Source organism: Rutilus rutilus (assembly GCF_951802725.1).
Source record: "Rutilus rutilus genome assembly, chromosome: 8".
NCBI classification, from domain to species: domain Eukaryota; kingdom Metazoa; phylum Chordata; class Actinopteri; order Cypriniformes; family Leuciscidae; genus Rutilus; species Rutilus rutilus.
The window spans coordinates 22,064,733-22,081,653 of NC_140222.1; the positions used below are offsets into that span (position 1 = coordinate 22,064,733).

The 16,921-nt window shown below is 38.4% G+C and overlaps 2 protein-coding genes across 2 annotated transcripts in view; one reads left to right on the forward strand and one right to left on the reverse strand.

The window, feature by feature from the left end:
- The window catches only part of atp6ap2 (ATPase H+ transporting accessory protein 2), a 9,331-nt gene extending 7,761 nt beyond the window's left edge, over positions 1 to 1,570 (reverse strand). The window contains exons 1-3 of the mRNA XM_084417257.1: positions 1,425 to 1,570; positions 652 to 782; positions 441 to 569 (exon numbers count right to left, since the gene is read on the reverse strand). Coding sequence (XP_084273383.1) covers positions 441 to 569; positions 652 to 782; positions 1,425 to 1,476 — 312 coding nt within the window. The 5' untranslated portion in view covers positions 1,477 to 1,570. The remainder of the gene's footprint in view (positions 1 to 440; positions 570 to 651; positions 783 to 1,424) is intronic.
- A 6,014-nt stretch (positions 1,571 to 7,584) lies between these two features.
- bcor (BCL6 corepressor) overlaps positions 7,585 to 16,921 on the forward strand; it is a 40,933-nt gene continuing 31,596 nt past the window's right edge. Inside the window, 2 exon segments of the mRNA XM_084416762.1 lie at positions 7,585 to 8,387; positions 16,031 to 16,111. Coding sequence (XP_084272888.1) covers positions 16,109 to 16,111 — 3 coding nt within the window. The 5' untranslated portion in view covers positions 7,585 to 8,387; positions 16,031 to 16,108.

A 16,921-nucleotide genomic window follows, 5' to 3' on the forward strand; every position in this document is an offset into this window, starting at 1 on the left:
TGTGATTTTGTATTATGTACATTTCTGAAATACATAACTTAGACAGTTACCTCTGATAACAGGTCGCTCTAAATTGTAATGTGGACTCATGCATTGTCTGTAAAGCTGCTTTGAAATGATGTGTATTGTGAAAAGCGCTATACAAATAAATATTAATTGAAATTGAATAGATAGATAGACAGACAGATAAGTGGCATTAGTTTCATGATAGAAAATAAGGGAAGTCTTGTGGGGAAACTACGCTGCTACTTAATCCTGAAACATCCTGATTTGCTGAATCGTACAATTTTTCCCCCTGTTTTCTGTGTCTAAAGGGAGTCATTTAATTGAACTTATTCAACTGAGGTTGAACTGCCAACCTACATAAAATCAAGAAGTGAGAGAAAAACACGCACCACAGTGATTAAAATAACTCAAGCTTGTGAGAATGCATCACTCACATTTTCGAGAGGGTAAGAGGAAATGTTTTTCGGAAAGTCGAGGCTGTCCATGCCGCGCACGACGATCAGAGCGTTTGCACGTGGGCGTTGGAACAGCGAGCCGGCGGCCAGACCAGGCCAGTCAAGATCCTGCAAACCAAAACCACAAGTTCACCACAGTGTTTTAATGAAGCACTGTACGTGCCATTACACAATTAAGCAGACATGATACCTCACGAACGGAGAAGCCCATGGTTAGGGCCACTAAATCAGGGATCTTTTCTCCTGATATGGGCCACTGTCCATCCCGGAAGGTCACGTACTGCGGGCTGCGCAGAACGGTCAAACTGTCGCCCAAAACACCTGAGGGAAAATAACACAGAAAACAATAATGATGTATTCTCAGGCACAATGTTTCTTTGCAATAAATGACACTTGCTTCGACATGTAATACATTTAAATTCCATTCAAATAAAACTTGATATAAATGAATACATAAATATACAGTATTACAGTAAGTGTGTGTGGGGGGGGCATCCAAATAATATTTTACACATTTTAATTTTAGGATGCACAAGAATAGTCATATTTAGGTCTCTGCAGCATTTACAAGACTGAAATCCCGTGTCCTAACACAATTATCAGTATAAACTAACATATTCATAGTTTTGATCAATAAGTAGGATTCGTACAGTGAACCATGACTGTCACATGACCTGCTAGTGGCTAGTGCTTCCTCATTCACTATCAACATTTAACACTGAAAGCCTTTTTATTTAACAGCCTAAAGCAATATAATCACAACATCGAACGAAATTCACATAAATTAATTATATTAAATGAATTCAATTGTATAAACGAGAGATATTTGATCCATTGATATGACTGCGGATTATGGCATCTCACTGCAGCCGACATTATTTCATTAAACAAACGCTAAAAACACACCGACCCGTCAAAATAAAACCACGTACGCGTCAAAGAAGAAGTATAACGCATATTTACCTGATAAAAGTCCTAAAAGCGCAAATACTGTGTTCATAATTGTTCGATTCATCTCGGGAGGATTTTCTAATGGACTGCTCTTCCTCGTAACACCGGTCACATGACCCAGACCAGCCGTGTCGCGTGACGTCGTGCGTCATGACGTCACGGTGGGTCCCTCAGCGCTTCAGTTTTCAATGTGTGACACATTCATAAATGTAAATTCGGCACTAAAAAATCCTTCTCCATGAAGTTGTACTTTATATTAATCTGATTTCTGGCTCCAAAAACAAAAAGGCAGTTAAAACTGTCAACATATGGTCCTCTTTCTCTTTGTAATGGCCCATAAGCTTCCCCTGGCAATATTGTATTGTATTCTGTTTACGTACTATACTTTTGCATGTTGTTATGTATATTTTGGTTACTCACCTGTGATTTGTACCCTTTTTTTTTTCAAGGAGAAATACAGAAAGCACGCCTTCAATAATTAGCTAAATCAAAGACACTTGTAAGTTTATGCAATTACATATATATCAAAACAGTATTATTAATAATAATAAAAAAATATGTAAATAATATAAAAAATAATATATATATATAACAGTTATCAATACAGAGTGTATCCTCTCGGGCCTGGAAACAAATTTCACAAGTGTTACCAATGCTTTGTTTCCTCCTCTTGATTTGTACCCTTTTTTTTTTTTTTTTTGCAAAAAAAAAAAAAAAACTTTCAATGTGTGACTCTTAAAACTTTAATTAATTTGTTCACTAATGTAAATTTTCTAAATATAATTTTAAAATAGTATCAAGTCAAATTATTACCATAAATGTAGCTTTTAGCAAGAGACAAGTAGGCCTATTAATGATTCTGTATTGTACAAAATAATAAGTTTAGTTTATATCTATCTATAGGTGAATGACCTTCAAACCAGAAGGACACGTGACAAATATGATTTAATAACCTTTTACGTCCTATAACCTTATGGATGAGCTATATACACACATAGGCCTGTCTCAGCATACACAGGCGACTTAAAACATAATTTACAGTATTATTTCTGATTATTTAAATAATAGCCTATTGTATAGAAATTATGTAGGAATTAGAGCAATTATTGATAACATTCGATTGAATCTTTTCTACAAATTAAAGCTTTTCTAAAAGTGTGCACAGAATAAAAACAATACCGACGTTAAACGTGCAGTTTTTAGATCTTTTGAAATGTTTAATTTGCATAAAATGTATGTATATTTTTCTTTTCTTTTCTTATTTGAAACAAGCAAACAAAACGATATTGCAGTTCCAAACCCCCTCTTCAACCTTGCTGCTTGTGTTGCAATATCATCGTTCTCCGCTTGGAGGAGCTCTTGTTCCGTCACTCACCGCTCGCCCTCGCATCGCTCGCGTCGATCTCCGCGCAACAGCGATCATTCACCAGCTAGAGCCTGTAAGATTACCTTACACATGCATTCAAATCAGACCGTCACCATATGTTCGGCCGAGAAGCCTTAAATGAGTCATGATATACTTCAAAATAAATGTAGCCTAGCCTATATCTCGAAGAGGTGACAAATAATGATTTAATAATAAATTGAAAATAAAGTCTGGGTGGAAACTAAGTGAAGTAGCCTAAAAAAAGCTGCATCTAAATATTACAATAAAAAATATGCATGTCTAAATGAACTTCAGATTCTAATCAGATTCTACTAATAATAATGAATCAGACGTTGCTAATGTTGGACAATGCAATTAAATGTAAAAAAAGAAAAAGAGAGATGACTCATCTAGGCCTAGTAAAACCACGTAGGCTAACCAGTAAAATATGGCGAGTTGATGCACAACTTTTTAATTAACATCAAGAACCTTGAGAAAGTGTAAATTTTAGGTGTTCGTGTGACTGGACACCATTTTGTAACATTTTAAACAAAATTTCTTTAAACAAATTTTCCATGCATATCTTTCAGTTTATCAAAAGCTTTATGCATAAATAAACACTTAGGCCTATAGGCTAAATTCTTAAAGAGCCAGCAAACTGCTGTTTACAAAGTTTAAGGAGGAGTAGGCTAACATCTGCAAGACAAGTCAATTAACCGACTACATGTTCAAAACACATAGCCTACAATCATCATTTGCTTTGCCAAAACCATCCACAGTATAATCCATTTAACATGACCGTTTCGAAAGCAACCCGTTCCCCTTTTCTTGCCCGCGGAGTGTGTGTGTTTAGTATATTCCGTCCCGCATACAGTGTTGTTTGAGGTCCGTTCTCGCCCTGAGCGCGGGACTGGAGCGCGCCGCCGATCTGACTGCTGAGCGCGACCCCGTGACACGCCTCCTCTGATTTTCACATTCCATTAGGTAATTCAATAGCAGACAATTAGACTGACCCAGTCATTGGCCCACCCAACGGGACACTGCCGACACAATGACCCTGATAGGGCAACGTTGCAGAAGTCTGGAGTTCTGTGTCATCCATCTGAGCCTGTCAATTATTAATTAGGCTATAGTTACAGAGAAGTGCAAGTTATTAGATAAATTAATGTTTTTTAAAAAAAGTCATAAATATATTTTCAATAAAAGTTTTTTTTTAGGTTTACTCAGCTGTGATCTAAACAAAATGCTAATTTTCGTAATCATATGATACTAAAAAGAACACACAATTTATTATTATTATAATAATTAAAAAAATAAGCAGAAATGTATTTATGTATGTATTATAGGCTATAATAATAAAACACCAAGCTAAAAAAAATTGTAAAAAAGTTTTTAGTTTAAAGTTTCTTTTCTAGTCATTTTGTATCATTTTTATTTTGTATTTGTTGTTTTAAATATTATTATTATTGTCACTATTATTATTATTAGCAGACATTTATTTATTCATTTAGCCTAATAAAACACTGTGCCAAGATAAGTATGCCAAAACTTTTTACACTTTTTTTTTATTTTTACTTTTTTTTTTCTAGTCATTTTGTAATTTTTAATTGTTGGTTTAAAATATAATTATTGACATCATCATTATTTATTTATTTATTTAACAATAAAACATTGTACCAAGCTAAGTATGCCAACACTTTTTAAAGTATAGTGTTTTTCTAGTCAATTTAATTGTTGTTTTAATTATGATCATTATTATTATTGTCATTATTAGTGCAATTATCATTATTGGCAGACATTTATTTATTTATTCATTCTTTCTTTCATTTGGTATATTAATAAAACATTGTACCAAGCTATGTATGCCAACACTTCATGATAAGTCATTTTTCTAGTCATATTTTTACTATTGTATTATTAAAAAAATATATATATTATACGGACGGACGGATTGATGGATGGATGGATGGACGGACGGATGGAAGGATAGATAGACTCGGCTCGTTCTCAGCTAGTCTGATGGCTTTGAATGACAGATCACGCCTGCAAGTGACAGTGTCTCGATGAGCGGACATTAACACCGGCGCTGATGGCCACTCACACTCACTCACCCACTCTCACACACACACACACACACACACACACACACACACACACACACACACACACTCGTCTCTTCCCCTTCCTCAGTCTCTCTTTATTCTGCGAGTAAACGCGAAGCACAGCGCCTCGGGCAGTGAACACAATGGAGAGCTGGAGAGGGTGGGACGGAGGGGGAGAGAGACCCCATGCATGTATAAATGAAGGCTGTATGGGGGGAAGGTAGGGGCGGCCTTGACGAGATCAGATTAAACAACAATACAAAAGCCCACCACACTCGCCTCTTATTTATTTACATTCTAATGAATGGGGAGCGTTTGTGTCATCTGAAGAATTCTAATATCCTATAAGGCCTTCGCCGTGTTAAATCAGGGCTAATGGCCTGTTTATTTCGGGATTTATTTGAGGAGATTCGGGAGTGTTGGGATAATGGCCGTTGTTCAAATATGTATGTCAGGATGAACACATATCTATAATATACATTCATACCCTTGCATATTTCAGCTATATATCTTAAAGTAGCAATGTCTCAATGTTTCTTATCAGTAGATAGCAGTATCATTTTCTTTTACAATCTCTTCAGAATTGTAGCTACATTTTATAGTCTTCAGATAGTGTCTGTTTTGATTGAATTTGGGCCTAATTTGCTACTGGTTAACACGACAGATTTTTCAACACGATCTCATGAAAGTGCGTATCGATAGCACGCACTTTGTTTCCCGTGCCATTTATACGGCAAAAAATAGTTTTTGCGTGCATATGATACGCACTGTAAACCCCTTATGTAGGATTTACGCACGCACTCCACACCATAAAGTGCGTATCATATGCACGCGAAAACTATTTTTGTCGTGTAAATGGCACGAGAAATAAAATTCGTGCTATAGATACGCACTTTCATGAGATCGGGCTGGATTTTTTTCACAATGCAATATCTCAGACAACTTGCCTAAGAGTTTCAAATCAATAAGATTGCAAACTTATTTTATTTTGTAGGTTTTTCTAAAGTATACTCAAAATAAATCCAAAACATACCACAGTATATTAGACTTTTATTAATTTTATTTGACAAAGATACCAAAGTAGTTTGACCAAAGCAGCCAGAATTAGGCATCTCTCTTGATCTCTCTATCACAAAAGAGACATAAATAAATGTAAAATCTCAGAGGGACAGTTTTGGGACACTTGCAACCCTTATACTGGGTTTACATTACACTATACCTTCGCGAACCGTTCGCCTGTGAATGTAGGACTCTGAGCACGTCCCCGAGCTCTTTAAGCACGTTCCCCAGCGCTGTGACCTCCAGGTCTTCTCCCCCGGGGATGATGCCTGTGTGTGGGGGAAGGGTTTGCCCGTCAGGCTGTGGCAAATACATCCTCCGTCAAAGCCCCGAGCAATCCTGTTACACACGCAGCTCGCGCGATTATCCTGCTCCTCTTCTCGGCCTCTCGCGCACAGACGACACATCACTCATATTATATTTACCAATATTTTATTTGAACTAATTCTTATTTAAATGTAATACACGTCACAATATCTAACAAATGAGTGTTCTAAAAATGTTCTAAATGTTCTAAAAATTAAACATATCCGAACATTCAAGTTTAGTTGTGGGAACTTAATGTGTAGCCTAATCATTTCAATAGGCTAAGTCGTGTTGTTCAATATGTAGGCCTGCTGTAAGATAAATAGTTCATATTATTTCAACCTTCAGAGCAATTAGGCCTATTTTTTCCCAGGTTTACAAAAACGTCATTAGCACTTAAACCATCTTGAGAATTTGACATCTTAAAAATCTAATTTTAAAGGACATTTAAACCAAGACATTGTAGCCTATCTCGACCTTCAGCTTTAGCTTTATATTTCTAGGGCCCAACAAGGTCAGTGATCTTTTATTTATTTATTTATTTATTTATTTATTTATTTATTTGTATTATTATTTTTACTTTTGTACAATAAAAGGTCAACCACAAATATTCTTGTTGAACAAAACTGCAACCATTTCAATTTAGTATGTATTTTTGAGATAATGGGCCTACATCTTTTTCATCTAAACTTTCATCAAACATATTTTAAGAAAGTTTATCCATAACATTAACCCATTTATTTTTATGTCTTGACATGAAGTTTGGCTTTAGCTTTATATTTCTAGGGCCCAACAAGGTCAGTGATCTTTATTTTATTCATTTATTTATTTATTATTTTTGAACAAGAAAAGATCAACCACAAATATTCTTGTTGAACAAAACTACAACCATTTTAATTTAGTATATATTTTTGAGATAATATACGCGGAAAAATGGGGCTAGTGATTAACGCCATCAAGTGTTTAAAACGTGGGATTTTAATGATTGAGTTGTTTCATCTATTTTAATGAAAATATAAATGTTCTGCTTACAAAAAGTTACATTATTATCTATATATAGCCATTAGCCACTATCTATAAGATTTAAAACACTCCATACATCATTCTACCGCCTCATTCTCTCTATATAATATAAGCCAGAAATACCGTTTTGTGGTTTTCCAAAAGCCTCTCAGCGGCACTGCCGATTAATTTTGTTTACGGAGCCCGTGCGCTGTGCGAAACACCCCCTCTCGCTGTATTCTACACGTGCGCATCGAGTTGTACAGAGGGAGCGCAGCCTACTGGGTTTATGGTAATTGCGGTTGTTCCCCCGACTGGCCTTCTGGGTAAGAGAGCGAGAGAGAGAGCGAGAGAGCGAGAGAGAGAGAGACAGGCGTCTTGCGCTCAGCTTTCATTCCCCGCTGCACGCGCTTACCGAGAGACACGCATACACAAGCAGCAGTTGCGCGAGCGTTCATCGCGCCAGGGATATCGCGTATCGGAACCGGGACAAAGAGACACGGGACATTTTCCGCGAACGGTCCGTTATATTAAAGAGAGAGGGGAATTCGTGTGGCAGTTTTGTTGGCCAGTACTCAGTAAATGTGCGTGTGAGGACCGGTCCGTGCACACAAGAGCAAACACATTGCTGCCGTTCTCTCGGCGTGGCTCTCGATCGCTCGTTGTCTCGCGAGCCCAACATGGCGCTGCGAGGCGTCATATAGCAGACTGAGTTCAGTTCAGCCGGAGCCCCGGGGATTTTTCGCCACCTGTGCGTTCACGCGGTTCGTGTCGAAGCGATCATCCTCTTCTAAATCAAAGGAATTACGTTCGACTGCTCCTTGCATGGATGTATATGGATCCCCTATACGTGTTAACAGTTTTTCCAGGAGTGGATATTCATATTCGGCAAGTCCGGAGATACTTTGAACTTCAGAAGGACTTCCTTTGAAAACAAAGACAAAACCAGGGTTACTAGATTGACCTAAGTTATAGAGGCTACATAGTAATGCAGCTTTTAATAGGAACATCTGATCCTCTTTGTTTTAACGGGAATCTTTTGCATATCTTAAAAAACTAAAATCGTGAAAACTTGAATTTAAAGAGGAAACCCCACACGTTCCGTTTGACTCAATGAACAACTGGCATCACTTCATTCAGGTGAGAACATTTTAAGCTTTATTATGTTTTCCATGCCTTATCTGCGTATGTTTGTTCCGTTACATTGTCCAGTAGGCAAATGCGTACGATCCGTTTCGTGCGGACCTTTGGCAACGCCAAAGAGGGTTCGTTCTTGATACACATAACTATTTTAAACCACGAATCCCCATATAATCTTCTGTTTTGACATATTTGACATTTCTGCTTGAAACTTGTGCTTGTTGACAAGTTTTCAAAACATTGTCTCTGGGCTGACTGCATGGTGTCGCGATCATAGATGTTGTTGACATTTCTTGTTGGTGTTTGAGAAGAAATTGCTTTTAATTTGAATTAAATCTAAATAATGTGATGCTCTGTTAGGACTCTCTTCACTAGCTAACAAACCATTTTTGTAACCCAACGTTACGGGACTTTCCTTTTTAGTAGATGACCTTTTTTCACTGTGCATCTATTCAAAGCGAAAACAAATCGTAGATTTTGTGGAACTGTTGGTTTCTGTGAAATTCACGTGTGTTCATTTTTTCGTATTGAGTAATGAGACGCCAGAAATCTTGCTAGTGCGCGCTCGCGATGGCGCGTGGACTTTCTTTTTCCGATCGGGATACACACCGCGAGCGCTATTGATTTCACGAGCCTCGCCCTTTTATATGACGGTTACCAACCTTATGAAAGTTTTAAGAAATTGTTCCTTGGGGTTCCTTGCAATTCTGTGGAAAACGATACGTTGATATGGCCTCCAAACAAGTACGTTTGGAAGACACCTCCACTTCTTTCTTTCTTTTTTCAGTGAGCTTTGTGAGGGGACCGAAATGACACATTGTGGACAGAAGAAGCCTATGAAATTATATAAAATGAATTAAAGATTTTCTATGGAGTCTCGTTCCAGGCATTGAAGCGAAATGTTTTTCAGTAAAGGCGCTTTGTGGAGACACTGTAAGTCTGTCTTTTGTTAGAAACGAATGTTGATGAGACACTTCGCGACCTTCTTGCGCTCAAAGTTATTCGCTGTCTGGTTGTGTCCGGGACGGGAGGAAATTACTTGACCAGTTCCTATTAAGTGAAGACATTGACAGTTCTGTGCATAATCTGTCATAGACGTTTGGATTTTTATTAGTCTCTTTGTCCTCGGCAGGCGCGGCCGTTTGAACGTTTTAAGATCCATATATTTAGGATATTTTTCTCGACTTGGAATATTTCATTCATTATGTTACGCTGTTTTGTGATTCTCTGACAACAGTGCTATATTGTCGCGCCTTGAGGCTTTCATTGTAGGAAAACCCGCTGTAGGCTTTCCAAGTTGTTAAAGAATGATGGTATCCGAAAGTTATAGGTTTAAATCCCACAAGGGCTGATCAATTAACCATTATCACTGTGCAATGAATAAGACACCTAACACCATATCCAGGTTGACCTAATGAGTGCAGTTTAAAAGCTATTAAACTACTAATTAGTACTATTTGTGTGGAGTTTACACAAAATAGCAAAACATGGCTTCGCAAAGCGAAGACTTTACATTGCTGGCTATTGTTGTTACTCTTGCTGAGGTAAACTTAGGCCTCTCTTTCCTGGCCTGTTATTTTTTTACAAATTGTTTTTTGTCAAACCCGTGGGTTACTTTTTCACAGAAGTCTCGTTTCTAAATGGTTGCGACGTGCTATTCTGCATAATTAAAGCGCTGTGGACGCTATTAATCAAACATGTCAGAACGTATTCGTATAAATCCTGGTGGAAAGAAAGCCCTGGATCCATCCATATTTTCATAGGCTTGCCTAAACGGCTACTACAGATTTTTTTGGCATCCTTTTAGCGTGACTCAATCATAAAAGTGCATCTCAATGTGACACGTATTGCTGAACTCTTAAAATGTTCTTCCTCAACATCTCTTGTTACGGATTCCTAATAAGAACCACTTGGCTGTATATATTTTTGTGTTGTCCCATTGCTTCTTTGGAGAATAATAGAGTGCTTGATGTCAAGTTCTTCAAATTAATGTGGAGTGTTACTTTTTGAGTTCTTTTAGACATACAGGCCTAGGTATTTTTCTGAAGAAGGCAGTGAAAAGTTGTTTGTTGCTTTTAAATCATCATTATGGAATAATATAGGCTACTTTTGGCTTCCAATTGAAACCTTTATTCGTGTATTGACACGGTCAATTGAATAAGACTTTTTACTTTTTCCCAAATCACACATTGCAAACTTTATAGTGTGGAACTGATGACATTTAATGTGATATAAAACCCAACAATCTGCTCGTTATTAGTCCTAATCTGTCCAATACAATCGAATCGAAACGTGTGTGTATAGCGCTTCTGTTTTTTGTCTCAAATGGCCCACACTTTTTTTAGGCTACGTGCTATGCATTCACACTTTATTTGTTTTTGTAAATGACATTAAATAATGTATAGTGTACACGAAGTGGCACGTATATCGGTTGTTTTCCCCCGTTTATTTGGTCCAGTCCCCCCTGCTCGCCTGGCTGAGACCCCCAGCTCTCCGGGTTTGTCAACTCGGTGTGAGCTCACGCCTCAGTCCTGACACACCAGCCTATATTCCGATGTCAGCGTCAGATTTGCAAGAGAGAAAGTGTGACATGTCTGCCCCGTATTGTAATGCTCTATACATACCCGCGGGTGGAATTCAGACCGACAAGTCATGGCCTGAGTTAAACCGGTGCCACAGTTCAGGGAATGTTTGAAGTGATTAATGTTGGCCATGAATCTGACAGAAATCAGACCACCAAAACGATCCACATTACAGAGTTTGGCTGCGTTAGAGGTTACGGGGATATTGTATGATATTACATTAGAGGCCAGCGGTTAACATTTTACTTGTTTTCTTCTTTTTTTTTTTTTTTTTGCTGGTTATTTCGTTTAACACGGAATATTTTAGTCTGTTTAAATGTGTGCTTCAAACTTTGGTTTGTTCCTGGACTTCAAGGTTTATTGCCTAGGCCTATAGGATGTATAGCCTAACAGAAATGTTAAAATAGGCTACTTTGGGACGGGCTTATAATTTTTATTATCTATTTCGGCGGTTTATAATATCTTATTTTATAACAACTTATGTAGCCTATCATTCTGTTTCTGCTAGTTAGAATTTTAGTTTGTGTTTCAGAAATAAACCTGGAGCTGTCAATTGATCCTCTTTGCACATCTGTCACAACGAATCCATTCCTCCACATGTTATGGAAAACAAATTGAAAAACAATCGGGCTATATCTTTAACTGGCTATTTAACTCTTGAGCATCAGTGAGCAGACATCCTCATAGAGTTGCTTTCTTTACTAAATCGTAGCCTATTGCCAAAGTTTGCTTTTGTCTTGGCAAACCGTTTGGGTTTTATTCCCAGCGCTTAGTTCGTGTGAGGGTGGAGGGATGCACTCGGATCGGATTTCGGAGTTTGGCTCCCGCTGGAGACGTCACGGTTTGATTGAAGTTTCTTCTCGGTCCCAGCGATGCCGCGGGACGGCCCGCGCTGAAACAGGAGAGCTCTTCTCTTCGCTTCGGCAGCTTTTGTGCCGCAGCAGGAGCCCCGCTCCCGAAGTGACGCCTACCCTTGAATACATTGTTTTCTTTTTCTTTGCTCTGTGTTTCTTATTTCTCACACCTTAAAAGCTGAAATTCTTGATTAAATACTGTATTTGAGATAATAGACTATAAAGATATGGTTTGAAAATGCCACTGCCATTTTAGGTTTTATTTATTAATGAGTAGGCTAAAACGGGGATGAGGTAGGCTAATATAATAATAGCCAATTTGCTCCTTATCTTGTGCAGGAGTTAAAACAGCCTTGATTGTGTCTCGGGAATCGTAAGGAATTGACCAGGTCTGCCTCCTTTAACTCTTCACGGACGTTTCATTTGGGACTTTTGAAATATTTGGGGTGAAAAGAATTGCAGTTCTTGTTTACATGTTGTCATATGAACAATCAGTCTTGGTTCGAGTGGAATAAACTTACTCCGATTAATTTAGCAACCAATCCGACTGAATAAGTGTTTTTGATTCGCTAAAAAGAGCCGACTCAATAGTAGGCTAGTTCGTGCGGAAATTGGAGCACAGGTGAAAGACTCAAGAATCAGTCAGTCGTGAATCGTAGGCTACTACACGTGCACTACATTTTTCGCGATGTTTCTGTACCACTGAATATTGGTGCAAAAAACACCGTGAAAGTAGCCTATTTTATTGTCGTGTTCGGTCAGCAACGGAACCGGTTCCGAATAAGCATCGGTTCTTCCCGCGACCCCTGCGCTGAAAGTCTCAAACCCAATTCTTATCGATTTATATGCGCAAGCAAGAAGGGAAAAGACAGACAGACAGAGAGAGAGAGGGTTAGCGAGAACAATTGCGCTGTATAGTCTCTAGAGAGCACGCACGCAACCCACCATTTCAAAGCAGCGCGGAGCGCACGAGGCAGACGGGGAGGTGAGCGAGAAAGAAAGAGAGAGCGAAAGAATGGCTGCGGGGGCCGCACGCGGAATGTGTGCGCTGCCAGCGCGTGGGGCTTGGAGCAATTCGTATCGCTTCTCGCAGCTGAATGTCTGCAGGCAAATAATCACTTTTGTACATGTTGTCTTAAATATCCGCGCCCTGCCCGCAGAATGTTTTGCTCGTCATTTTCTAATGAGCTAGACAATGCACAAGCGCATATAAAGTTGTCTTGTGTTGTGGGATGCGAATAATGCATGTTGTCTGAACCCTTTGACTAAAATATATAGGTCTATTTATTTTTTATTTTTTTTAAGAAAAAAGGGGGGGTTAGACTATTTCTGGACTAAATTGGTGTTTTTGCGGGCATTTATCCTATGTCTCAGAGCCTGATATTTTCTTTTGATATGAAGGTCATGATAATAATACTATCTTGAGTATTTTTTTTTTCTAATGATTTTTATAGCCTGCTTTTTACTGGTTTAAAATAGGCCTTAAGTTTTTATCCCAGACCTGGATTTTCTTAGTTTTTAGTCAAACTGTAGCCTATTATTTCCCCCATTAGGCTATGTCATGCGTGAAAATATTATTGTGTGTATTTGGGACAATTCTATGTAGTCTTATATGCACTAAGTTGCTTAATATGCTATTAAATTATCAAGATAAAGCAGTAAAAAAAATATAAATAATTGTCAATGACGCTGTGGTGGAAATTATTTGTAAAAGTATCATGGGTTTAGTCATTTAAAAAGGAAAATAATATAATCACCGCATAAATACCCACAAATCACCATGAAAGTGCAAAACAAAGTGTAAGAATGCCTTTTGCTTATATATAATGTGATAGCCTAATCTATAATAATTTATGTAGGCCTACTAATGTTTGTAACAGGCTATTTCACCTGCAACTCATGACACGTTCACTTTAAGTTAGACATTGGACGCTTTAGGCTGAAGGCAATAAAGATAAGTTCTTCCACCGCAGAGCAGTTCTTTTTGACATACGGCGCTTTAATGAAAATATCTTAGTCACATATGTTGAATACCTTATTTTCATAAGTCATGCATGTGATAGGCTACATTTTAGTATAGGCCTATACTTTACGTTTGTCTTGAAAAGCTTTTGCATACCCTTGTATTTCCCCTTCATTCGGCTTTGTTTTATCTGCTGCTTACAGATATTATAAAACATTTTACTGCCACTTTAAGAGTTGTATGGCGTGTCTGCGCTGCGGACGATAGATTTGGCGATGTGCCACAGTTTGAGATCTGCTGGCGGGACCTCTGGGGCTTCAGGTGGAGATCTCAGCGGCCCTCCTTTCTCTACACTTGAGCCCTTACTGCAAAAACTCACACCTCAGGAGATAAACATTTAACACTCTCTTTCATGCTCTGCACACTTTATAACATCATCTCGTGTTCTTCTGTCAACAACGACTTTCGCGCCTTGTCTCTGTGCCACACTGTTGGGTAGACGTCTTTGGGTAGGCATTCAAAATAATTAGTTTAGTTTCCAAATATAAATATACTAAGCGTTATTGTTGTTTTGGTCCTCCTTTTACATTATTATACCAAATGGCAAATGCAAAGAGAACATTTTCTTTCTTTCTTAACAAAGACAAAAATGTTCTTCCATTCAATTAATTCGCTCTTTTTGTTTTTATATAGGCTTATTTAGTATTCATATTTGTGTATATGCAAAAAGTTGCATGCGAATTTTTTAAATTATATTTATATAGCTATATATAGCCTATATATATTTTCAACGTATACATATGCATCTGCATCAACCTACCTACACGGTCTATTAGCTTTGGAGTGAGCTGAACATCACGCGCTGCAAAATTACAGCATTTTCTTTCTTTAGGCAGCTAGCGCAGCGCCGTTTACAGTAGGCCTAGTCTATATTTAATAATGGCGGGGATATAAAAAGAAACGTAAAATACGTAGCAAAGTTAACCTTTGTGTAGTTTTTTGTTTAGTTTATAAGCCAAGGTGATTAGAAACTAAGTTAAAACAGCCTATGTATAGCTCGCTTCAGTTTTGCCTCACCTGCAGACAAAGCGCCCGGCGCGCTTGGCTTGTGATTGATGTCTTTGAGAGCGGAGGTTTCTTTCCTCCGTGGGGGGTGCGTACCCCTCTTACCGAAGCGCCCCTCAAATGCATAATGTCCTCGCCCCCGCTGGCGGAATGAAAGAGCGGGTCACAGAGGGGACGGAAAATGAGAGCGCAGAGAACGTGTCTGAATGGCCAAGGCGAGTGGGTTTCTGCTGCGCTCCCCACGGCAGGGTCGGATTAGGTTTTGAGAGCAGGGGAGGATGGGGGAAGGGAGGCACACGCTCCGGGAACCGGGGCAGAATTTACGTTTATTAAGTTTAATGGCTGCTTAATGCTGGTATAGTTAGAACAATAATTCAACTTCATGAGTAAATGTAAGAGGTTTACTGTTGGGTGCATGTACTTAATGTGAATAAAAATGCATGCTTTACTGTTTTGCATAAATGCAACTGCTTTTTGTAACTGTATTTATTAATTTTGTTTAAAAGCACTGAAGCGTTTGGCTTGGGTTGCTATGGAAGTGATGCATGCACATCTGTTTGTGTATGTGTGTAGGTTGGTTTGATTGATGACAGAGGGCAAACTGTCTCACTCCTTCAATAGCAGCGACTGTGGCCATGTCTCTAGATAAGCTCTGGGTCTGCGTTATTGAAATCTGGGGTCTGTAGAGCCATCAATAACAGAGGCGCAGTTCGCCTACTCAACAAAGCACCGCTGTAATGTCTTGCCAAACTGCGGGGCTGGGCAGCAGTATTTGGGGAGTGGTATTTTGATTTTGATTGCTGCTTTCTCCGCTGTAAAGACACACTCTGCTTTGCGTTGCACGGAACAAGTACAGCATGCAGAGGGATTCCTTATCAGTGCACTTGCTCTGAGATAACAAAGCATGTAGCCCGGTGACCGTTCGTCGAGATGAAGGCATGTGGAGGTGAGAAGCAGGCCAAGGCCTCACCATGAAGAGGTCCTTTCTCATTTTCCCTCTCTCCAGTACGCCAATTTCTCTGCTCAGTGATCAAGGTTAATTTTCACTCCAGGTCATTGTGTTTACCTGGAACTTAAACGGTATATGAATAAATAATAGAATTTAATAGAAATGTTCAGTCTTTTGAGCTGTATGATGTAGCCTATATGATTTTTATTTTATTTTCTTCCCTCCAACAGAAAATTATCCTTATGGGATGGTGAAGACAAGAGAATCTGTTGAGAACTAACAGAGAAGACAGAGTCCTCATTCAAAGCATGGTAAGCATTTCATACATTTAACATGTAAACCCTTTCAGTTAGTCATGTGTTGGAACTAGTGCAGTCAAATCGATTAATCACGATTAATTGCATCTAACATAAAATTTTGTGTTTATATAATATGTGTGTGTGTATATATTATAAACACAAACTTTTTTTTAAACTGTCCCCTCCCACATTGAAATACATCAATCTTTCATGCTTGTAAAGTGCATAATCACCTGTTTTCACGCATTAGAATTCTCTATTGTTGACACATGCTTTCTGTCAGAATGTACAAACCAGGACTGGCATAATTTAAACTCTCAGGTCGCTCTCAGGTATGATGGGAAGACCGATCTGTGCTGTCTACCATACTGCACAGAAAACATACATCAAAGCTGCTGCTTTTCCCACACTATAACCTCACTGGAGCTGACATTTAAGAACGATTTCTGCATTCTCCTGTTGTGACCTTGAAAAGTGCAATATATTGTGACGTCCTTGTAATTTCCTAGATTTTTTATAATGGTGGGGAAAAACATGAGATTAATGCATATGAATCAGTTTATGATAAGAGAGTGAGATGCTTTTTTTTCTGACATTTTAAAAAGAAAGTCTGATTTTGTATAACATGACCACATGTGATGTCTGTCATGTGCTGTGATTCATTTTTTTGGCTCTTACCACATGCAGTCTCTTATTTCCATGATAAATCAGCCATCTGATTTAGTGAAAGGTGAATGTTATCTCTAGATAAAGATTGGATGGATCCTTTTGTTCACTTGTCTGTCCGTTGTTTGAGACTTATTGCTCTTTGTTTGTTGTCTC